Below are 25,279 nucleotides of genomic sequence, written 5' to 3' on the forward strand. Positions count from 1 at the left end.
ATTGTGGATGTCCATTTGGTCGCCTGGTTAAACCTTGCAACATCTGTATTTTTGGAGTATTTGGATCTGACAGTGGCCTGATGTTGGAAAGTAAGGGCATACTCATCATCAATCTTCCAGTTGACTACATCAGACCGCTACAAGGGAGCATCACTGTGTAGTGTACTGAGTACATTGTAATCTGTTCATGTCTGTGACTGCCATCTGAGAACAAGTACAGTAAACTCTCGTGCAGCTACACTTTTGGCTAGCTAGATTGACGCTTGACAAGTTTCAATTTGCATGCACCTGGAGCCAAGCATTTGCTAGTGTTTTTTGGCAATCTACTGCTAATCAGTGCACTGGTGCGTGTCAAAAGTCCAAGTATCATCAATTCGTGCGTGTGTTGGTTGAAGCTCTAGTGTGTTTCTTATTCGTATGCCACTGCCATCTATTGGAACTCCTTGGAAGTACAGTACATACAGTATTGTTCTATGCAGCGCAACGTAGCCCTGTCGAAACCGACAATTAGAGTGCGCCGCCTAACACTTTCCACTTGTTGTCGGTACACCAAAGCTGAGTGTTTAACAGTGAACGTACAACACCCTGTTGTGTTGCCATGTGGGCTTGGGTAGAACAGAGGAAATGGCATAGATGTATCGAATGCTTTCATTTGATGGCTGCCACAGCCTGGTTTCAAAAATCAAAAGTTTGTCTAGTGCATCTCGAGTGTTGTCAAGTTTTGCATCTGTGTGTTTCTGATTTGAGGTTTTGTGCTCCCACTATGTGCCTTAAAGTGTCCAGAGATAAAAGGGGCCAAAAACCATAAAGGACTCAGTCGAGTGTCTGTAAAAAGAACACTGAACGTGACTACGGGCACAAAACATAAAACGAATGTGATCTTGTTGGAAAAAGAGCTTCACACTTTGCAGATAATTGATGCTGGTGAGCCACCCACAAAAGTTGCTGCAGAGTAGGAGTACAATTACTGATCGGAAGTCAAATCGATCAGGAATTGAAAAATTTTGTTCCATCCAAGCATTGGGCAGCGCAGTGAAATCTTGAAAAACAATGAGAAAAGGTGCACATCCTCAGTTAGAAGAGGCATTATTTTTGTGGCACGAATAAATAAGAGCCAAAGATGTGTCAGTTTCATGTCCTCTACTTTGTCAAAATGAGCTGATGAGCTGATTGAAGGAAAGAAGCAAGAATTCCTCGGAAGTAATGGCCGGCAGGATTGTTTCAAGAAGCGGCATGGCATTCATGAAATTGCCATCAGTGCCAAATCATTATCTGGGGATGAAGCTGCTACGCTGATTTTAAGAAGAAACTGCACACAATCATTGACAAAGGAGGTTATACTGGCAATCAACTTTACAAATGTGATGAGACTGAGTTGAATTACAAAATGCTGCCAACGAAAACCCTTGCCTCTAAAGAAGAAGAAATGGCTTCCGGATACAAAAAAATCAAAGAAAGATTTACTGTCCTCACTTGCAGTAATGCCACTGGCAATCATAAACTGTGTCTTACTTTAATTGGCAAATCCAAAACACCAAGAGCATTTAGACACCAACCAACCAGCTTTACCACTGAGGTACACGAATCAGTCTTAAGGCATGTATGAACAGTGCCATCTTCAGAGAGTGGTTCCAGGCAGAGTTTGTTCCAGCTGTAGTAAATTACATGGAAGGAAAAGGACTTCCTTGAAAAGCGCTACTTCTTGTGGATAATGCTCCTTATCACCCAGGTGATCTGCAAGATGGGGATATCAAAGTTGTATTTCTCCCACAAAATGTCACATATCTATGTCAACCGATGGACCAAGGTATTCTTGAGGCGATAGAAAAACATTACAGACGCAAGATGCTGGAATACTTAATACGTGTGATTGATACTGCAGATGATTTTGTGGAAGCTCTTAAAAAAATCGATGTTTTAAGTGTCATTCATTGATTGCTGAAGCTTGGAATCTAATTCCTCCAGTTCCTCTTGTTAGGTCTTGGAAAAAACTCTTAGATCGTAAGGCAACCTAAGTGGTGGGAAGGAGGAGGCAACACCGAAACTCAAGCTGACATAATTTTGGTGAATTTACTGGAGAAGCTGGTTGTAAAGACACACACTTCGAAGACATTGAAGAGTGGATGGAAAATGGCATTTTTTCATGTGACTGAGGATGAAATCGTCCAAATTGTGACCGATCATAAAGCGTTAGAAGACTATGTTTCTGATGATGAATCAGAGAAAAATATTCCTCACACATTCTGTTACGAAGTGATCCAAACTGCCCTGGAGTACATCAGCCAACAGGAGGAGACGATTTATCCTGAAATAGTTTGATTTCAATGTTGGAGATGTATTGTTGCAGCAATAGTTTCTCAAGCAAAAAAACAAAAAACAAAAAAGACATTCGTGACTTCGTTACCAAAAAATAAACTCTAATGAAGCATCCTAGAACTTCTATGTCGATAACTTAAAAGGTTTCTTTTTTTTAATTTTCTTGAAAGTTTCTCTAGACAGACTTTTCGTTCCTTTGAGTAATCTCTAGATTTGTTTCACAATTTTGTTCAGTAGTTTATTTTTTATTCAAAAGAGCAGGTAATAAAATTAAAACTCCTGTTTTTTCCTGCTGCCAAATAAGGGAGATTTTTTTCTGTAAGAATGCAAAATAAACGAGCTTTGTTATACAGCATTTAAAAACTTTGAGTTTTCAATCATAGTTTGGTGCCTTTTTAACATGTCAACACAATTTTTTCAGTAAAAAAGTACAGGGTTATTTGCAACCGTATCAGAAACGTTTTACATACCCTACGCACGTTTTACGATCGTATTTCGCAATATTGACACAATTTGGAGTGTTCACATGTGAAAACAGGGGGACTTTGATTTATCTGAAATTTTCGTTATCGGAACCGGCCACCGTCCTGATCATTTCGGATAAACAGGAGTTCACTGTAATAGACTCCTTGCAACATGCTGTGTCATACAGCTAGGAGCAGCCAGACTATGGCATTGCCATCCTGCGCATAGGCTGCCATTAACACTCAAGCAAATGACTGCATGCGAAGTGGTGCCATGATCGAGAAGTATGGACTGCTAATGAATGGTGTCACATTATGTTCACTAATGAGTCCCAGTCCTGCACTGCTCCAAATGACTATCGTGGAGAAGTTTGACAGTGACCCGGGGAGATTGGGAGAGGTCCCATTCTTCCACATTTTTGGGGGGGGGGGGGGTCACAAAGGAGTCCCATGGTGTGGGGAGCCATTGGGTATGACTTCAAGTCACGGCTTGTAATGGCCGAGGGAACTCTGATGGTACAGCAGTGTGTAATAGTATTGTGGTGCTATTTTTCAACAGGCCAGTGCTTGTCCACATGTAGTATGTGTCTCTTTAAATTGTCTGTGTGATGTTGATATACTCCTGTGGCCAGCAAAATCCCCATATCTGTCCCCGATAGAACATTATGGGACCAACATGGACGTCAACTCCGTCCCACTGCCTGTATCCATGATTGCAATATCCAGTTACAACAGTTGTGGATCACCTTTCTCAGGAGGGTATGCAGCAGCTTTACGACATCCTCCCGCACTGTCCAGGCCAGACAGGGTGCATTGCTGTATTGATAAGTGGGCTCAAACTGATAAGTTCTGTGTAAATTTGACTCTGTTTTGTTATCACTGAAATAACATCACATATCCTCTAAATTCGCTATGTTTCAATTTGTTTTCTCCCCACCTTCTGAGTGTCTCACTTTTTTTCAAGCAGTGTAATTTAAGACAGACATAAGAATATGAAAATAGGATGGCATATCACATTGCTATTCAACTATGCCCCTAAGAAAATTGTAAGATAATGGAGAAGAGCAGGTGCACTATTACACTGACTAGAACTTAAACTTAAAGATAGAATTATATTGTGTAACCTATACCGATGACATAATACTAATTGACAAAAACATTACTGATGTGCTAAAGCAATTTGAAATATTAGGGGAGCAAGCTAGGAAAATTGGACTACTAATTTCACCTGGAGAAAAAATTCTTGGCTGATACCAAAATGGCACTAGTTGAACTTATATAGGCAACAAAATAGTATTTGGTGTTAAAGAGTTTAAATAATTAGGTGAAAAAGACCACTGAACATCATAATGAAAAGAAGGCCATAGAATCCAGATTTCAGAAAATACAAACTGTCTCTCAGTTAACTAAAAGTATTTTTCCTGGAACTTTAAAATCTAACATTGTACAACAGTGATCAAATTAGAATTTCTTTATGCATGAGAGAGACTCTTTGTCCAACACAAGACATGAAAACAGCAAACTGAATTAGAAGAATGTAAAATTGTAGTAAAAATCTTAGGCCCAAGAATAAAAGATGGAACACATCACACAGAACCCAGCGTGAAATCTCCATCAAATTCCTAAAAACTCTTGTTACAATGTGTCTCCAAAGAATCCAACTTGTGGGACATACAGAAAGAATGTGTCCAAACAGGCAGCTCATTGGATTCCCACATACTTGAAAAATAAGATCCAACTGATGAAAACAAACAGGAAGAGACCTTAAGAAATTGGAATCACTACATTTACAGTATTCTGATGTAGTGATGAGTCACACAGAGTGCAGTTTCACAGTAGCTTGATCGATGCTTGTACTTGTGTATGTAGTATATGCAAGTGTGTACAGCGTCTATTCTGGTGTACTCACAATATGCTAATTTAGTGGCCGAGCAGTAAACCGGATCCCTACTCGGTTCCAGTGTGCTGTGCTAATTATTCTTCTTCACTTGACATTTATGCTTGGAGCTGCAAGAGAGGTCATTTTCCAGATAGTGCCACAAAAACAACAAATTCTCAGATATCAGTTTAACTTACACGCTTCAACATCATAGACAACATTTCACATTAATATGTTGTAGAACACTAGATTAGCGTTAAAATTGCCAGAGTAAACATTGTTCTCCATGTGACAGATTGTCACCCGACGTCCAAAATCGATAAATTTTATATCTCTGCACAGAGAAGCAGCTGGTTGGTCATTGTCATGTGTGGTGCTAATCAATGGTTCGAGCTCGTTGCTGGCACAGCGCCACCACAGAGTAAGTGGCCCCTCATCCCAGCAGGTGGCGATGTTTTAACACCCGTATAGCTCCCCAGACTTACCACGTCTGTGGATAACTCCGTCTCTGCACAGAACTTCCCACATTTCCCACACAGTGGGCCATAGTGTCTTTTACACACAATAAATCTTCAAACTTATTTCATTGGCTAAGTTAAATTTCGAGTGTGACTTGCTATTTAGTAAAAAATAGCAAACGGTAGACATGGATGTTATTGTGACTCTTTCCTAAGGCAACATTTGTGTATTACACTTGTAGAAGTGCACTGCAAAATAAAACAGTAGACCGTAAGTTAAAACAATGGAAACTCCAGGTTGGAATATCAGCAGTGTAGGAAAAGATAGAGTGCTAATTACCATAAAGATGGCACGTTAAAATGCAGACAGGCACAGTTAAGACACTTACACATAAGCTTTTGGCCACAACCTTCATCAGAAAAAGAAATAGAAATACACACCATTCATTCACACAAGCAAGCACACCTCACACACACATGACCGCCAACTCCGACAGCTCAGAGCAGAATGCTAGTCTCTAAGTTTGCTACACAATAAAATAATTATTCTGAGCTACAAGAAAAATGGATTCAAAGAACTAAACTGCTTGAAGAAAAAAAAGGGAAGCTCCCTGAAGCAACGTAGTTTCACGAGTGTGCATACCAGTGGTAAATTATGAGAGTCGCAACTCTCTGAAATGGATACAAAGGCCACCAGATTGCATTAGCTTTGTTTGTGTCTCGGATTGTTACCATGAATGGTAGGAGCTATAAGAGATGTGAAGAGTGTAAGATGTTGAGTGATCCCTGTGAAGGACACAGATGCCCTGTACTTCTGTGAGTCAGCATTATCAGCACGTAACAAAATTTGAAGGGGCCCAATTGTGTGTCTCCATTTGCCAGGCTGATTGAATTATGCAATATGCAGATTTGTGAGACATTCAGATGTGGTAGTGGCCCCATGTTGGACTGCTTGGGAACGTAAGGGCAGCGTGCTTGTCAGCAAGCTTCCAGTTGACCGTGTCTGACGAGCCCATGGGAGAATCGCTGTAATGTACACCGAGCACATTGTAACCCTTTCACACCTGCACCTGTCATGTGATCAGCAGTGAGTCACATTCTGCAAGACCCGCGATTGCAGTTGTCAGTCAGTATGACAACGACATAGGGAGAGGGCGTGTGGGGCAGCATCGGATATGACTTCAGGTCACTCTGACAGCACAGCAGTATGTCATGGACATCCTATATCCTCATTTGCTACCTCCATGTCCAACGGAGTTACAAGAGACAGAGCAGTGAAAACATATCCAGTTGTTGACTCACAAAATGGTTTTGAGCTGTGACGCATATAGTCTTAAGTGAATCATTCATACAAAAAGAAAAGAAGAAGAAGCTAAAGTCAGAATGTGAAAAAATTGGAGAATGGAATAGATATTTGAAGACTTCACACTTGAAACTCCCAGTTTTTCTATTGTGAAAGTGCCTTTGTGACCATATGCATTTCACTGACGATAAACTTTTTTTTTTCCCCCTGGGTCTTGGCTCCATATTTTTTCATCCAGTTGAGTCAGAATACTTGCATAGTATTTGTGAGGTATTGTTTCAGTCTTGCAAGCTAATCTAAAATACAAATCCCTTTTGCATCCTAGAAAACAATGACCACTCTTTCTCTCCGATGAAGTCACCTTGGCTATTTTTGTGCAACTGCTGTTTCATTTCGGTCATCTCTCATCCACGGGAACAGATTGGTGCATAGAATCAGTTGTGTGTCAGATTGTCCCAAATTGTTTTTCACATTAGGTTGTAGTGAGGCTTCAACAGATATGCCACTCACTTTCTGGTACAGCCACGGCATCAACTGTTTTGCACATCTTTTTAATTACTGATCTTGCAATATCACACTGTGTTCTTTCTCAGCATTTTCATATTTGATTGTAATTCTAGGAAATTGTTCATGAGTCATCTTACAGACATATGCCACATATGAATTCAGCCACCCATTCCTTAACTGTTGACTATGAAGGAACTCCCCTCATGAACCATGGACCTTACCGTTGGTGGGGAGGCTTGCGTGCCTCAGCGATACAGATGGCCGTACCGTAGGTGCAACCACAATGGAGGGGTATCCGTTGAGAGGCCAGACAAACATGTGGTTCCTGAAGAGGGGCAGCAGCCTTTTCAGTAGTTGCAGGGGCAACAGTCTGGATGATTGACTGATCTGGCTTTGTAACATTAACCAAAATGGCCTTGCTGTGCTGGTACTGCGAACGGCTGAAAGCAAGGGGAAACTACAGCCATAATTTTTCCCGAGGACATGCAGCTCTACAACTAGACTAGAAGAAGAGATCGGTTGGTAGGACACATTTTGAGGCATCAAGGCATCACAAATTTAGCATTGGAAGGCAGCGTGGAGGGTAAAAATCGTAGAGGGAGACCAAGAGATGAATACACTAAGCAGATTCAGAAGGATGTAGGTTGCAGGAGGTACTGGGAGATGAAGAAGCTCGCACAGGATAGAGTAGCATGGAGAGCTGCATCAAACCAGTCTCAGGACTGAAGACCACAACAACAACAACATGAATGAACTGACTCCTAATAAGTAAGATGATGTCTGTAGAAAAGTACAGCAAAACAGTAATCTCAAAAAAGGACAGGATAGACAGCACATTCTGTAGGACATATTAAAAATGATTGGTAAAAGAGACTTGGCATGTTAAATGCAGCTTTTGATTACATGATAATTGAATTGGATAGATAAACAATCTACTCGCTAAGTGGCGGCAGAGCACACACATAAAAGAAGATTATAATTAGGCGAGCTTTCAGAGCCAGTAGCTCATTCTTCAGGCAGAAGGGTTGAAGTGGAAGGAAGAGGGGTGAAGGATAGGTCTAGGAAAAAGGTTAGATTTTGAGAAAGTTACCCAGAACTGCAGATCAGGGGAGACTTTCCAGATGGGATGAGAAGGAAAGACTGATTCCACATCTACATACATACTCCACTAGCCACCATATGGTGCATGGCTGAAGGTACCCTGTCTCACTACAATAGTCTGAATAAAATTACTTGATAGTTGACATCAATCACTTGCTGCAACAATCTTGCCACATTGGCTACCAGCTACCGTTTGGTTACAGGTGACAACAAACAAGCAGCTCACTTCACAAATTATGTTAAATGTTTAACACAGAGCAATTTTTCTAGTGGCTGGTGCAAGGTATGTCAGAAATGTTGGATACTCTGTTGACTATTGATTTAAAGTGACCAGTGACTGAACTGGGGCAGACAACGCGTTTTGTATCCCTGACTGTAAACTTGTGTCCTAACCCAGCTGAGAAAATTGTGGTCAACAGTCTGCAGCAGTACTAATATCATTATCGCTTTGTTCATGGCGATTAAAGCTAACCCTTAAGGGTAAACTCAAGACAACAAAAACTCAATTTCAGGGCTGAAAGCAAATTGAAATTTCTCCGTGTCATTTGTTACCTGTAACTATCCTTAAACTAGCTGCACATGCTGCCATGTTTGAAACCAGTGAACAGTCCGTGTGGGCCCTTAGTCGTGGATTATAGATGACTGAGACAGATTCCAAATGAAGAAATAATGACAAGATGAAAAATAAGACCAAATAGAACAGTCAAAACAATGATGAAAAATGATGCAGCGAAGTATTAAAAATAAAAAAATACATTTAAACCAATTAATTGAGTGAAAATAATAATCACACTCATTTGGTTAGATTTAGAATTAAAAATTTTGCTACATTGATGAGATTCAAACCTACGACATGCTACACATTAGATTAATCTGCCAACCATTGTGCTATGCCACAGCACTGCATGAAGTATTTATATATGTGAATGTAGTGACCCAGTTCCAACTATGAATTGCAACCTTAAAAATTTCAGTTTCACGCAGTGTAGTGAAAAGCTTATCTAATGTAAGATGATCTCTGTGAATATGATAACTGTAAGTATGATACTGAATTACACCTTGTGCTGATTTATTCAGTAGTGTTTGGTTAGTGCTATGAATAAAATATGTGTCTTTCATTAGCATTGTTAATGTGTGTTGTTTTTGGTGTAGTTATCATGTGTCATGAAATACATAATAAAAGTGTCGGGCTCATAATTCGGGATACAAATACATCAAGAAAGAATGCTGTACCAGGAATTGGAAGTGACTGGCCAATTTTGGTGGAGTTTGGCAACAGCAGACAGTTCAAGTGTGACGCTGACAACTCTTATTGGCGTTTGAAGTGCCAACTATCAAGTAATTTTAATTCGACTGTAGTCAGTTCCTTTCCCGTTCCATCTGCCAATCGAGTGGGGAAAAAGTGAATGTCTATATGCCTCTCTATGAGTCCTAATTTGTCATCTCTTATCTTCGTGGTCCCTATGCGTAATGTATGTTGGTGCAAGCAGAATTGTTCTGCAGTCAGCACAGTGTTCCTCAAAATCCCTCCAGGGATTCCCATTTGAGTTCCAGAAACATCTCCATAATACTTGTATGTTGTTGTTTCAACCTACTGTTAACAAATCTAGTATCCTGCCTCTGAAATACCTCAATGTCTGCTTTAATTTGACCCCTTGCGGATCCCAGACACTCAAACTGTACTCAAGAAGAGATCACACTAGCACCCTATATGTGATGTCCATCACAGCTGAGCCACACTAGTAAAATCCACCCAACAAACGAAAGATGATTATTCACCTTCCCTACCATGACCCTCACAAGTTTGTTCCATTTCATATCACATTGCAAAGTTATGTCCAGATATTGAAACAATATGACTTCTTCATTCATGACACTACTAATGCAGGATTCTGGCATTATGGATTTGTTTTTCCAACTCATTTGCAGTAACTTATACTTTTCTACATTTAGGGTTAGCTGTCATTTATTGCACCAACTGGGAACTTTGTCCAAGTCATCTTTTATCCTCCTAAATCACTCAACAATGACACCTTCCATACACCACATCATCATCAGCAAACAACCATAGATTACTGTCCACTTTGTCCATCAGATCAGTTATGCACATAGAAAGTATGAGTAATAGCGCTCCTAGCACACATCCCTGGAACGATCCTAATGATACCCTAGTCACTGATGGACACTTACCGTCGGGATAATGTAGTGGGTTCTATTACTTCAGAAGTCTTTGAGCCACTCACATGTCTGGGAACCTATTCCATGTGCTTGTACCTTTGTTAAAAGTCTGCAGTGAGGCACTATGTCAAATGCTTCTCGGAAATCAAGAAATATGGAATCTGGGTTTGTGAATTTTTGATGGCAAAGTTAGAGGAGCAATGCATCTGCATTAAATTTTGCGTGAAACTCAAGAAAACCTTTACAGAGACACACCAAATGATGCAGGGAGCCTATAGCGATGAGTGCTTAAGCCATACTCGGTGTTACGTATTATTCACACATTTTAAAAATGGCTTTACAAAAGTCAAAAATGATCCTTGTTCAGGACGCTCTTAGATGTCCCCTGATGACGCTTGTGTCAGGAACGTCAACGAAATTGTGTGTGCCAGTCGAAGATTCGCTGTCCGAGAGATTGTAGAAGAATGTAACATTTCAATTGGATCATGTTATGAAATGACACAGCATCTTGGAATGCATTGTGTTGCCGCCAAGTTCATTCCACGGCTCATGAGTCAAAACCAAAAAAACTTTTTGGATCTCACAAAAGAGAATGAGATGTTCCATGTGAGAATAGTATGACCCCTGCAGACTTCTTTTTATTTCCAAAGTTGAAAAGGATGAAGTTTTGCAATGGTAGGTGAGATAAAAGAAAATTCGCAGACAGCACTTTATGCGACCCAGCAAGAGGTGTGTCATGACTGCTCCTGGAAGTGGAAATGATATTGGGAGCAGTGTATCAATTGTGGAAGAGAGTATTTCGAAGGAGACAATCCATAGTAACTAAAAGATAAGCACAGAAAATTTTGTGGACAAAGTTCTGGAATTTTTTGAACAGACGTCGTATGACAAAAGAGCATGCTGAGTTGCCCATGAGTGATGCTTTGTACTGATTTGTGGACATAAACTTATTGGTCACTATGAAACTGATTAGATTCAAACCCAGAATATGTACAAGAATTCTGCAGCAAACTGATGTTACGGATTGGTCTGTAATTTCGTAGGTCTGTTCTTTCGCCCTTCGTATTTACAGGAGACGCCTCTGTATTTTTTTCCCCAGTTGCTTAGGTCTTTCTGCTGGGTGAGAGATTCACAATAAATACAAGCTAAGTAAGGGTCCAGTGCCATATAGCACTCTTTGTAAAACCAAATTGAGATTCCATCTGCAACTGGCGACTTATTTGTTTTTAATTATTTCAGGTGTCAGGGATGCTTACGAGGGTGGTTTGAAAAGTTCTTGAAACAGAATAGAAAAAAAGTACTTATGTCACTGAAACTTTTTTGTTTTTCAATGTACCCTGCTTGTAGATTAATTCACTTGGTCCAACAGTGTTCCAATACCTTGATCCCATCTCGACAATGATTTTCCTCCAGGCCTACAAAATAGTTGTCAACTCAGGCTACCAATTCTTCATTTAAGTGAATCTTCATCCACAAAGAAAAATTTTCAGTTTAGGGAAGAGGCACGTGTGGCAACAATTCATACCTTAGTTTGTGTAATTTTACCATGGCGATGGCACACGCGTGTGAGCGTGCATTGGCTTGATGCTAGATGACTTTCTTCCTTATTAAACCTGGCCTTTTTCGCATACCTTTTGTTATAATTTGTCCAGAAGGTTAGCATAGTATTCTCCAGTAATTGTTTGCCCAGTGGGGAGACAATGTACAAACAGAATCCCCTTCTCATCCCAGAACACTGATGCCATGATCTTCCCCGCTGAAGGAATTTGGTGGCGCATCCCAGAACACTGACGCCAAGTCCTTCCCCGCTGAAGGAGTTTGGCGGCGGAGATTCAGCATGTTTCCACTGCTTTGATTGTTGCTTTGTCTCTGGGGTATAGTAGTAAAACAAAGTTTCTTCGTGGTCACAAACCAGCACAAAAGATCTTGCTTGTTTCTCCTAAAACAGGCCAAACATTGTTGTGATATGTCCATTCTCATGCGTTTTTGACCCAGCGTCAAGAGTTGCGGCACCCATCTTGTGAATACCTTTCAGATACATCTGGCAAGCGTGAGAAATTTCATGCCCTCTAAATTGGTGATCCTCCTTGATCATTATGCGCACTTTTGCAATGATTTCTAGAGTAGTGACACATCTTGGCTGACCTATTCATGGATGATCATCATCTAAGCTCTCCTGACCAAATTTAAATTCATTTATCCACTTGGCAACAGTTGAAGACAAAGGAGCAGAGTCCCCTGGTGTATTCTGGAAATCGGCATGAATGTCCTTCGCTTTCATACCTTTCTTTATGAAGTTCTTAATTACTGCTTGAATCTCGACCCACCCCCCCCCCCCCCCCCCCTGTACCGTCCCGTCATTGCAGATCACTACACAGGAACAACAACAGAGCCGTGTCACTGCCACAGCTCTCTTCCAAGAGCACTGACATGGCATGTGTTTACAGGCAACAGTCCAACGAATATCATGTGAACAACTTGTGCTAGCGCTGGCCTCTTGTGGTGATTGTTGTTAGGTGTCTTTGTGCTATTGTCAAATGACGGTATGTTTATATGATTCTCTTGCATGAATGATTTCTTGAATGCAAAATTTAAAACATTTATCTCCTACTGCCACACCAGACTGGTCAAGTGACTTGATGGAAAACTTTGACTCACTTAGTGATTTTACATAGGACAATAATTTCCCCTGCTTCTCAGCCAGATCTTTTGCTGAGGTATGACAGTGGTAGTAACCTTTCCTTGTTGGCATTTGGCATTCTCTTTTGAACTAAGAGTGCAGTAGCTCTTCCTTCCTCAGTATTTTCTGAATTTCATTGTTAAACCACAGTGGCTCTTTTGCATCCATAATTCGTTTACTTGGTACAGACTTGTTGAGAGTGCAATTCACGATCTGCTTAAGCTTTGACCATAATCTCTCTATGTCCATCTTAATGGAACTAAGTGATGTCAGTTCTGTCTAAGTGAGATGCTAACATCTGCTTATCTGCTCTTTCTGGCATGAACATTTTCCTAGCCTTCTTGACTGATTTATTAATTTTTGTAATCTTAGTTGTTATGATGTTATCATGATTATTAATCCCCATCTCTATGCTGAAGTCATTGATGATATCTGGGCTGTTTGTAACTACAAGGTCTAAGATATTTCCATTGCATGTGGCATGCCAAACTAGGTGCTCAAGACAATTTTCGAAAACCACATTCAAAAGTGCTTCACAAGATTGACTGCACCCCCTGAAATAAAGCCATAGGCTACCATCTATACTCAGTAGGCTAAATTAACCTCCAACTAGCATTGCATGATCTAGGTATTTACGTGCTACTGTCTGTAGACTTTCTTTGAATGGCTCCAAAACTGTCATAGCAGAACCGGGTGGATGATTAAAACATCCATTAATTAACGTGATTTCACATAGACTTGTTATAGGCAACCAGGTAACTTCACTGTCACAATCAGCTTTGACCTCAATAGAGACAATGGACACTCCCTCTCCTACAGTGTCTAACCTGCCTTTCCGATATATATTCCATTAATCACTAAATATGTGAGAGCTTTCTACTCTGGGTTTCAGCCAGCTCTCAGTCTCTGAGAATAATTTGAGTGGGAGACTTTCCTGGATGGCAGTAAATTCGGAAACTGTGTTACAAGTACTTTGACAACTGATAAAATTTTGACAATCTACACTGGAGTGAATTCAAAAGATAAACCTCAACCAACATTGAATGTATCTTGGTGATAAAGAGCCAAAATAAATAAATTGATGATTTTATTCCATTTCATCTGATTGAAAGAAACACACACAGCATAACTACTCAGAAAACAACTATAGTGCGGATTACATTTACTATCATACATGTAGCACTCTGAGAACATTTCACCTTGTCATAGTAGTCCTGTGTTTTGGAACTAGGCAGTGCTTCATTTCACAAAGCGAAAGGAATAGCTTGTGTAAAAAAAAAGAAGAGGAAATAGTGGTTGCTGGTGTTTTTAACACTATCATTCAATTTAGTTCCTACTGTGAACTTTGCAGCTAGGATATGTAAATGCTCTGAGACTGCTATTGATAATATCTTTATGAACAAATCTAGGGGAAAAAAGTCATATCACAAAACCAATAGTAAATGGACTATCTGATCACGACGTGTAGCATCTTGTGTTAAATGTTGAAACTTGTCAGGATAAAAAAATATTAAATCTGAGTACAGGAGGATAATAAATAAGCCAGAAATTGAGGAATTCAGGAAATTGCTCAAAGACATGAACTGGAGAGATGTTTACCTGACTCAAATGGAAAATACAAAGCATTTATTAATAAAGTTACCTCCTCTTTTGAAAATTGTTTTCCCCTAAAGGTAACTCAGATCACACAGAAGTCAAAAGATAAACCATGGATTACACAAGGAATAAAGATATCATGTGGGGCAAAAAGGAGACTGTATCTACTATCTAGGAACATTTCTGATATTAGAATTGTAATGCATTGCAAAGAATACTGCAAAATATTGAATCAAGTAATCCAGAAATCGAAGTAGCTTTATTAAGAGAAAAAGATAATTGTATCGGGCAACAAAATAAGAACTGTATGGGATATAGTGAAGACAGAGAGAAGTGGGGCCAAAAAGGAAGTGGAACCGATAGCTCTAAAAGTAAATGAGACTTTGGTAACAAGTGCATGTAGTGCTGTAAATCTCTTAAGCAAGACTTAATTTTTGTTACTGACGGCTCGGGGTTATCAGGTTTGGTGAATGGTGCAATGGAGTATCTGGGACCAGTCTTTGAAGAACATCGTGCAGAACCTATTCGAGGAACTTTGAATTCCAACCATTGCTTCTCAGTATACTTACTCCATAATGAAATTTGATGCAAGTTATATATCTATATTTCCAACAAATAGCTCAATACATATTATCAATACTAGGAATAAGAACAATCTACATAAAGACCTAAAATCACTTATGTTGGTCCAAAAGGGGGCCCAATATTCAGGAACACACATTTTCAATAAATTACCAGCAACCATTAAAAACTTGGTTTCAGATAAAGCACAGTTTAAACAGAGTTTGAATGACTTTTTGATAGGCAATGCCTTCTACTCTACAGATGAATATCCTAACAGAGACTGTTAGGCCAGCGTAAGTAAAAATATGTTAGATTTAAGTTTTGACAGTACTTGGTTGCAACAGTCAATATTAGGTATTTTGTGTATGCTAAATTTATTAATAGTGCATAACATAAATTTATTAATAGTGCATAACAATGTTTCCCCCCCCCCCCATGAACCATGGACCTTGCCGTTGGTGGGGAGGCTTGCGTGCCTCAGCGATACAGATAGCCGTACCGTAGGTGCAACCACAATGGAGGGGTATCTGTTGAGAGGCCAGACAAACGTGTGGTTCCTGAAGAGGGGCAGCAGCCTTTTCAGTAGTTGCAAGGGCAACAGTCTGGATGATTGACTGATCTGGCCTTGTAACAATAACCAAAACGGCCTTGCTGTGCTGGTACTGCGAACGGCTGAAAGCAAGGGGAAACTACAGCCATAATTTTTCCCGAGGGCATGCAGCTTTACTGTATGATTACATGATGATGGCGTCCTCTTGGGTAAAATATTCCGGAGGTAAAATAGTCCCCCATTCGGATCTCCGGGCGGGGACTACGCAAGAGGATGTCGTTATCAGGAGAAAGAAAACTGGTCTTCTACGGATCGGAGCGTGGAATATCAGATCCCTTAATCGGGCAGGTAGGTTAGAAAATTTAAAAAGGGAAATGGATAGGTTGAAGTTAGATATAGTGGGAATTAGTGAAGTTCGGTGGCAGGAGGAACAAGACTTCTGGTCAGGTGACTACAGGGTTCTAAACACAAAATCAAATAGGGGTAATGCAGGAGTAGGTTTAATAATGAATAGGATAATAGGAATGCGGGTAAGCTACTACAAACAGCATAGTGAACGCATTATTGTGGCCAAGATAGATACGAAGCCCACGCCTACTACAGTAGTACAAGTTTATATGCCAACTAGCTCTGCAGATGACGAAGAAACTGAAGAAATGTATGATGAAATAAAAGAAATTATTCAGATTGTGAAGGGAGACAAAAATTTAATAGTCATGGGTGACTGGAATTCGAGTGTAGGAAAAGGGAGAGAAGGAAACATAGTAGGTGAATATGGACTGGGGGACAGAAATGAAAGAGGAAGCCGCCTGGTCGAATTTTGCACAGAGCACAACATAATCATAACTAACACTTGGTTTAAGAACCATGAAAGAAGGTTGTATACATGGAAGAACCCTGGCGATACTAAAAGGTATCAGATAGATTATATAATGGTAAGACAGAGATTTAGGAACCAGGTTTTAAATTGTAAGACATTTCCAGGGGCAGATGTGGACTCTGACCACAATCTATTGGTTATGGCCTGTAGATTAAAACTGAAGAAACTGCAAAAAGGTGGGAATTTAAGGAGATGGGACCTGGATAAACTAAAAGAACCAGAGGTTGTACAGAGATTCAGGGAGAGCATAAGGGAGCAATTGACAGGAATGGGGGAAATAAATACAGTAGAAGAAGAATGGGTAGCTTTGAGGGATGAAGTAGTGAAGGCAGCAGAGGATCAAGTAGGTAAAAAGACGAGAGCTAGTAGAAATCCTTGGGTAACAGAAGAAATATTGAATTTAATTGATGAAAGGAGAAAATATAAAAATGCAGTAAGTGAAACAGGCAAAAAGGAATACAAACGTCTCAAAAATGAGATCGACAGGAAGTGCAAAATGGCTAAGCAGGGATGGCTAGAGGACAAATGTAAAGATGTAGAGGCCTATCTCACTAGGGGTAAGATAGATACCGCCTACAGGAAAATTAAAGAGACCTTTGGAGATAAGAGAACGACTTGTATGAATATCAAGACCTCAGATGGAAACCCAGTTCTAAGCAAAGAAGGGAAAGCAGAAAGGTGGAAGGAGTATATAGAGGGTCTATACAAGGGTGATGTACTTGAGGACAATATTATGGAAATGGAAGAGGATGTAGATGAAGATGAAATGGGAGATATGATACTGCGTGAAGAGTTTGACAGAGCACTGAAAGACCTGAGTCGAAACAAGGCCCCCGGAGTAGACAATATTCCATTGGAACTACTGACGGCCGTGGGAGAGCCAGTCCTGACAAAACTCTACCATCTGGTGAGCAAGATGTATGAAACAGGCGAAATACCCTCAGACTTCAAGAAGAATATAATAATTCCAATCCCAAAGAAAGCAGGTGTTGACAGATGTGAAAATTACCGAACTATCAGCTTAATAAGTCACAGCTGCAAAATACTAACATGAATTCTTTACAGACGAATGGAAAAACTAGTAGAAGCCAACCTCGGGGAAGATCAGTTTGGATTCCGTAGAAACACTGGAACACGTGAGGCAATACTGACCTTACGACTTATCTTAGAAGAAAGATTAAGGAAAGGCAAACCTATGTTTCTAGCATTTGTAGACTTAGAGAAAGCTTTTGACAATGTTGACTGGAATACTCTCTTTCAAATTCTAAAGGTGTCAGCGGTAAAATACAGGGAGCGAAAGGCTATTTACAATTTGTACAGAAACCAGATGGCAGTTATAAGAGTCAAGGGACATGAAAGGGAAGCAGTGGTTGGGAAGGGAGTAAGACAGGGTTGTAGCCTCTCCCCGATGTTGTTCAATCTGTATATTGAGCAAGCAGTAAAGGAAACAAAAGAAAAATTTGGGGTAGGTATTAAAATTCATGGAGAAGAAATAAAAACTTTGAGGTTCGCCGATGACATTGTAATTCTGTCAGAGACAGCAAAGGACTTGGAAGAGCAGTTGAATGGAATGGACAGTGTCTTGAAAGGAGGATATAAGATGAACATCAACAAAAGCAAAACAAGGATAATGGAATGTAGTCTAATTAAGTCGGGTGATGCTGAGGGAATTAGATTAGGAAATGAGGCACTTAAAGTAGTAAAGGAATTTTGCTATTTGGGGAGCAAAATAACTGATGATGGTCGAAGTAGAGAGGATATAAAATGTAGGCTGGCAATGGCAAGGAAAGCGTTTCTGAAGAAGAGAAATTTGTTAACATCCAGTATAGATTTAAGTGTCAGGAAGTCATTTCTGAAAGTATTCGTATGGAGTGTAGCCATGTATGGAAGTGAAACATGGACGATAAATAGTTTGGACAAGAAGAGAATAGAAGCTTTCGAAATGTGGTGCTACAGAAGAATGCTGAAGATTAGATGGGTAGATCACATAACTAATGAGGAAGTATTGAATAGGATTGGGGAGAAGAGAAGTTTGTGGCACAACTTGACCAGAAGAAGGGATCAGTTGGTAGGACATGTTCTGAGGCATCAAGCGATCACCAATTTAGTATTGGACGGCAGCGTGGAGGGTAAAAATCGTAGAGGGAGACCAAGAGATGAATACACTAAGCAGATTCAGAAGGATGTAGGTTGCAGTAGGTACTGGGAGATGAAAAAGCTTGCACAGGATAGAGTAGCATGGAGAGCTGCATCAAACCAGTCTCAGGACTGAAGACCACAACAACAACAACAACAACAATATTTCATTCTGACAGCGTATTAATTCTGTAAATATTAGCTTCTCCAGTTTACTGTATTGTATTCACCTATTTTGACAATCTCGTGACAAATGATCAGGGTAGTATTCATTATATTAAAATGTTTTGTGTTATACATTCTGACATGTTCCACACCCTTGAGAATCATCTCATTTTTTCAGTATATGTAACGAAAACTGAATCAAATCAAATGCAATCACCATCTCTCATCATGTAATAACTTCACTTCTTCTTCTTCCCTTGTCGTCTCCTGTTTTTCCAGTACTCATCCATCTCCTCCTCATGTTTTTCCCCCTTTATTCTATTCGTGTTGTTCTCAATCCCCTATTTCTTCTGCATCGAAAGCCTTTTATTTTTATTTATTTATTTTTTTTATCGAGGTGAGTCTTTATGGACTGCGTGGTAACAACCGACTTCACTGTAGTGTCCAGGTCTTGTTCTTGCTCCAGCTTTGACTTCCTGCCAGTATCTTCTGAGCCCCTCCAAGAAGTACCTTTTTATGCCCTTCAGATAAGAGTCCTCACTGTCTTTCGGATGTTGATGCCATGTTAAAACCTTGGTAGTTGGTCACCAATCTTCTAAATTTGTTCCTTTCAGGAATTTCTCTCTGAGATACCAATCTGCTTAAGATCTTTTTCACATTCTTTGAACCATCTCGGCCTCGTTTTCTTAGATAGGATGAAACTCTGTACTCTTTTTGATAGTCGATCACCGTCCATTTTCATGAGATGACCATAAAATAACAATCATTTCTTTGTAATGGATGCTGTGATAGGTTCTGTCTTGCTGCACGATTCCTCATTTGCTCTCATTCGCCATTGTCCATCGACCCATCTATTACCTTAGGATTTTCCTTAATATCCTACACTCACGCTTTTCCAGCCGCTCAGCTTGACCTTGTCTATTCGTGGTCAAAGTTTTGGATGCTTATAAGCCCTCAGGTTTTACAACTGTATTATAATGTTGGAACTTGGCCCACATACTCATAGACTTTTTGTTATAAGTAATCTTTGTCAGTTGGTATGCTTGGTCTAACTTCCTCATCCTGGCAATTGCTTCTTCTTTTAATCCATTTTCCTGGTGGATGACTTCACCGAGATACCTGAAATTCTTAACTCATCCGATTTTTTCCCAGGTTGGTTATCATCCATTCAGGTCCGTTACAGATGTTCGTCATATATTTTGTCTTTTGAATAGAGATCTGGAGTCTAACTTTTTTCAGCAATTTCTGACAGCCTATTTATCTTGTTGACTGCTGACTCTATGTTGTTAGCAAAAATGGCCAGGTCAGCCACAAAATCTAAGCAGTCAATGCACACCCCTTTGTTCTTAGGACCAAGTCTGAACCACTCTTCACTTGTTTCTTCTTGGGCTAATAACTTTCTCCACTCTCGAGTGACCTTTTCCAAGACACAATTGAAAAGGAGAGGGATAGTCCATCTCCTCGTCTTATGTCCGTTCTGATTGTAAAGGGTTTAGATACCTCACCCATAAATTTAATTTTTGACGCTGTGTTAGTAAGAGTTTATTTGATCAGCTTTCTTGAGGTATTATCCATCCCAAACTTTTCCAAAATATTCATTAATGCCTGTCAGTCGATGGAGTCATATACTTTTTGAAAATCAACAAACATGACCACATAGTTATTTCTTCCAGTTTTTTGGACCTGATGATGTTCTTCAGGCTAAAGATCTGTTCTGCGCAAGAATCGCCCTTTCGGAAACCAGCTTGATAGTCCCCAATCAGTTGGTTACAATGACCTTCTATTCTATTCTGTATCACTTTGGAGAGAATCTTATATGGAACAGATACTAATGAGGTACCCCTATAGTTATTGACATTCTATTTATTACCTTTTTTGTGTAGACGATGGATTAAAGCTGACTGCCATTCAGTTGGTATCATCCCAGCTCTCCAGATCTCCTCAAAAAGTTGGACTAGTATATCTAGAGTTTCAGCTTCAGTAGTTCCACCACTATTGAATCCTCTCCAGCTGCCTTATTATTCTTAAAGTTGTTGATGATCTCTTTGGTCTCCTCTTTACTAGATGGAGGTTAGGGGTAGTTTGTGGATTGGGGCACATGCAGGGAATCTTTCTTTCGGTTCATCACAATTAAGTAGGTTTTCAAAGTAACGAGACATGATCTTGCAGTTTTCTTTGTTGGTCAGGCCGAGTGTGGTGTGCATACTGTAAGACCTTCAGTACACACACCATCAGATTATTTGACTTGTTGCTCTAACGAAGTAAGCGAGTGTCAGCAATATGTCTCGTGGTCTTATCATGGTGTGTTTATCTTCTGCCATTCGGTCAGATGATAGAAATGCCACTTGCATGCTTAGAGTAGCAGATTGACGGTGACCAACTTTAAACAGAATTTGATTAATTTTCACACACATTTACTAAAATAATAACAAATATAAAAATTACTTAACTTGGTTCTGGATGCTATTTACAGTTGACAATCTGAAGTTCCTTTGGTATTGATACATTAATCTTATTCTCACATATATCTCGGGTACTTGATGAAAGTGTCTATACATTTATCTTCATGGTAATGTACAGGAATATGGTAATCTTATTAGGCGCAGACTGAATCTTGACTATGGACTGGTACAGACAATTGTAGAACTCGACGGACTGGTACAGACTAATGCAGACTGGTACAGACTAATGCAGACTCATACAGACTGGTGCAGACAAATGCAGACTGACTGATCGAAGGTCTCTACACTCGTTATAATACCTCGCACGTTCATGTATCACTGCGCGAGTGTGATGCGCGAGGAGAAAATGTTCTATGTTAGCAGCAATCTCATTGGCTGCGTTACATATTAATACGCGGATCGGCGGAAGCAGAATTTGGTCTGTCTCTATGGCAGCGCCATCTCATAGTGCGGAGGTGGACGAGCGCTGCGCCTGCGCTGTTTTGCTTGGCGGGGCGCACTCTAGTGGGAAATTTGTGTACGCGCTGAATATGTGGAACTATGTACACAACACTGAGCTTTCCATTTTCGTCTCTAAAACAAAAACTAGGGGCTTGGTATCCTTTCAAGTTCGATTTGAACGTCTGATAGAAGTCTCTGACATTGTTTATCTGGAAAAGCTGATCGATCTATTCTAACTGCTGTTTCTCATGCAATTGCTTAGACCTTCATAGAGTTCTGGCTGCATATTTTCGAACTTCATGGAATACATCAAAATCATCAGGACTCCTGGTAGAATTCCACTTTTTCCATGCACTTGCTGTTTGGGCCACCACCTCACCACAAACCTCATTCCACCATGTATGATTCCTCTTTTTAGCTGTCAGGATTGTAGTATTAGCTGCTTGTTGGATCATGGAGGCAATGTCTGCCCATTTATGGGATTCAACTGTCAGTTACTGGTGGCATTGTTCCAATATGTTTTGATTGATTTTGATCTTCGCAATATCATATTTATGAATTTTATTTCCGGTTTTTACGGTCTTATTGAGAGGGATGAAATTAATTTTGATCTTGGAGACGTGATGATCCTTTTAAATTCAGTATTTTATCTGTAAAAAGGTTTCTTTCTATTATTTCTGATTGTTTGATGTTGTTTCTTTCTTATTTCTGTAATCCATGCTATCATTGAGTCCTTCTTCCAGTACTACTCATTCAGTAGAGATCTCTAAAAAAAGAATAATCTTCTTTTAGCCATTACTTCTGATATTTTCTCAAAATTTTTGTAGATCTCCTCATTACTTCTCATTTTCCAGCCATCTGTAGCTTGTATTGCAACCATTATTTTCTAATAATGCTCCTTTGAGGAACCTCTGTTCTGTCCAGCTTATAGTTCATCATTAGGCATCCTCATCCATATAAACATCCTGGTCATACCACTGTGGGATAGTGTTTTAGTTTTGTTTTTTTAGTTGTACATTTCTTGTTGTAAATATCCTTTGTAAAACGATTTGCTCTCTCCAGTTTGCTGACTCTTGCATCTACTGTTAATTCTTCTAGTCCATTTTGTTGTACAGTTTGTCCAATATATTTAAATTTACTTACTAATGCTATTTTACATTTTTGTTTTTCTAAGAATGTTGATGCATTGTTTGAAATTGTCATCAATGTTGTTTTTTCGGCTGAAATTTTGGGACCAGCTCTCTTTGCTATTTCTTCCAAAAGATTTCTTTCAATAACTGTCTGTCAGATTTTTTGAAAGTATATCAGAATCATCTGCAGAAGCCAGGCAGTTTACCTTAATTCCATTTGTTATTCGTCCTAAAATTATTGGTTCAATTTTGTAATTTTTTTTTCTCCAAATTCCAGATACTTTCTATTTTTTCTAGAGTGCAGTGTTACAGTAAAGGTGATAAACTGTCCCCTTGTCTAACACCAGTTTTTATTTCAAATGGTTGAGATACTTCTCCCATAAATTTAGCTTCAGTCATCCTATTTGCTAGTGTTTTGAGGATTATGTTTGCTTTAATACAAAATTCTTTGATGATTTTACCTATAATTTCTCTGCCTACCAAATCAAAAGTTTTCTTGAAACCAATACATGATACTATTATAGGTTTGGTGATTAGCAGTCTGTGGAGGATTATCGATTTTCTAATAAACATCTGCTCTGTGCAGGGTCTTCCCTTTCTAGAGCTCCTCGAGATTCTCCCAGTTATTTGTCTAAAGTTTCTACAACTCTGTCCAGAGAATTTTTGATAATATTTTGTATACCACTGGCAGAAGTGAGGCATCTCTGCCATTGTTGACATTTTGAGTGTCCCCTTTTTTTTCATAGCTGTGGATTAATGCTTTCCATAATCTCTTCAGCTTTCCAAATGTTCTCAAACAGCAGTTGTAGATCATTTGTGTGTTCTGACTATTTCAATAATTTTGCTGTAGTGGAGTCTTCATTTGTTGCTTTGAAGTTTTGGAAGATTTGATGGCTTCATGAATTTATTGCTCTGTCAGTGGAAAATCTTCCTCCAGATGTTGTGGGACTGCTATTATATATTGCTACAATGTGCTGTTATTATTGTTGTTGTTGTTGTTGTTGTTGTTTGGTTGCCTGTTCTTCAGCACTTTCTTTCTGTTTCCTTTATCTATTTGCCGCCATTTTAGCCCATTTACCGGTATTTTCAGCTTGTTCTTCACTTATTTGACCTTTTGGTGGCTCCTCTTGAAGAGATCTTATTTCTCAGCATTTAAAATTACATCATCTGCTGCTCTTTCGCAACTGAATTTCATCATGTCCATCTTCCTTGACTCAAGATCCTGAATTTTCATCCTTAATTCTTGAACAGTCTCATTTCTCTTTTTGTGTTTTCCAGATGAAGAAACTTTTGGTCCTCAAAGCTAAGATTAGTATCAGTTTTTTTATTTGTTTCTGCCTATGGCTGCTATATCTCTTTAGTTAGAATATTTTCTCTCTCTGTATTTGATTATAGTCTAAGTCTGAATATTTTTATAAGTACATTTATTGCTGTAGCAATGAGTAAAATAAATTGTATTGCACTGCCTGTAGCATGTAGCACCATTTTGACTTTTAGTCCTCTTGCTGTACAAAAAGTAGCTTTGATGATTACTTAATGCAAGTATTTTGTAAGAGCTGTGGAACGGTTAGTATCTGTTTATATTTTTCTGATTAATTCAAGCTCGTCAATGCACATCCTGTGTTAAGGAAATATTTGCACTGAATTTACTGTGTGTTAAATATAAGCAGTGGATCCATTGGGGTAGTCTGTTTGGTAGAAATATGTCAAGGTGAACAAAACAGGAGATGGTGAAGGAAGAGAGGGAAAAGAACAACATTTGCTTCTCATCAGCATTATAACTGGGTTGCAACATTCAGTGAAAATTATCTGTGACAGGAAGTTGTCATAAATACATTTTTTGAAGAAACTTTATGTTTGTATAAGCATTTATTAAATTTAAAAAGTTGGATTTCATCTGTTAATACAAAAGATAATGTTTTGCATTGCAGGCATGATGAACCTGTCAAAGATGAAGAATGGGCCAATGATTCTTATTGGAGGATAACAGTATGTATAACTTAAACTTGAGATTCTTGAAAATAAAGCTAGTCAGTATTTCTTAACAGTACTGATTTAAATACATCTAAAAGATCGCTGTTACCTAAATGAAAGTTGACGAGCAAAGTCTTAGTGGACATTTGTATAAAATTGTCATAGGTGTTATTTACAAGAAGAGTAAATAGTTTCAATAGGAATGTGGTGAGACATTTAACAAATGTCATGACCACACATTAATAGGACCTTATAACACTACCATTATGATATTAGTATGCTTTTACGTAAATAACAGAAAACCTGTCTCTATGTTGCCACGTATAACCCTCTTACTAAAATTTAGTTTAGTTTTAAAATAAAATACACTATCGAAGGATAGTCCTGTTTACAGGAAAAGATAATCAATAGAGTTATCCTTCTTACAGGATTTACCGTGTGTTGCGTCTAATGGATAAGTAAATTGGACTATTCACTTCTTTTCCTAAGATCTTA

The 25,279-nt window shown here is 39.2% G+C and overlaps 1 protein-coding gene across 1 annotated transcript in view; it reads left to right on the forward strand.

The window, feature by feature from the left end:
- The window catches only part of LOC124554919 (molybdenum cofactor biosynthesis protein 1-like), a 67,545-nt gene extending 42,748 nt beyond the window's left edge, over nucleotides 1-24,797 (forward strand). Inside the window, exon 7 of the mRNA XM_047128609.1 lies at nucleotides 24,742-24,797. Coding sequence (XP_046984565.1) covers nucleotides 24,742-24,797 — 56 coding nt within the window. The remainder of the gene's footprint in view (nucleotides 1-24,741) is intronic.
- The last annotated feature ends 482 nt before the right edge of the window (nucleotides 24,798-25,279 follow it).

This window comes from Schistocerca americana, chromosome X (genome assembly GCF_021461395.2).
Source record: "Schistocerca americana isolate TAMUIC-IGC-003095 chromosome X, iqSchAmer2.1, whole genome shotgun sequence".
In the NCBI taxonomy this organism is placed as follows: Eukaryota; Metazoa; Arthropoda; class Insecta; order Orthoptera; family Acrididae; genus Schistocerca; species Schistocerca americana.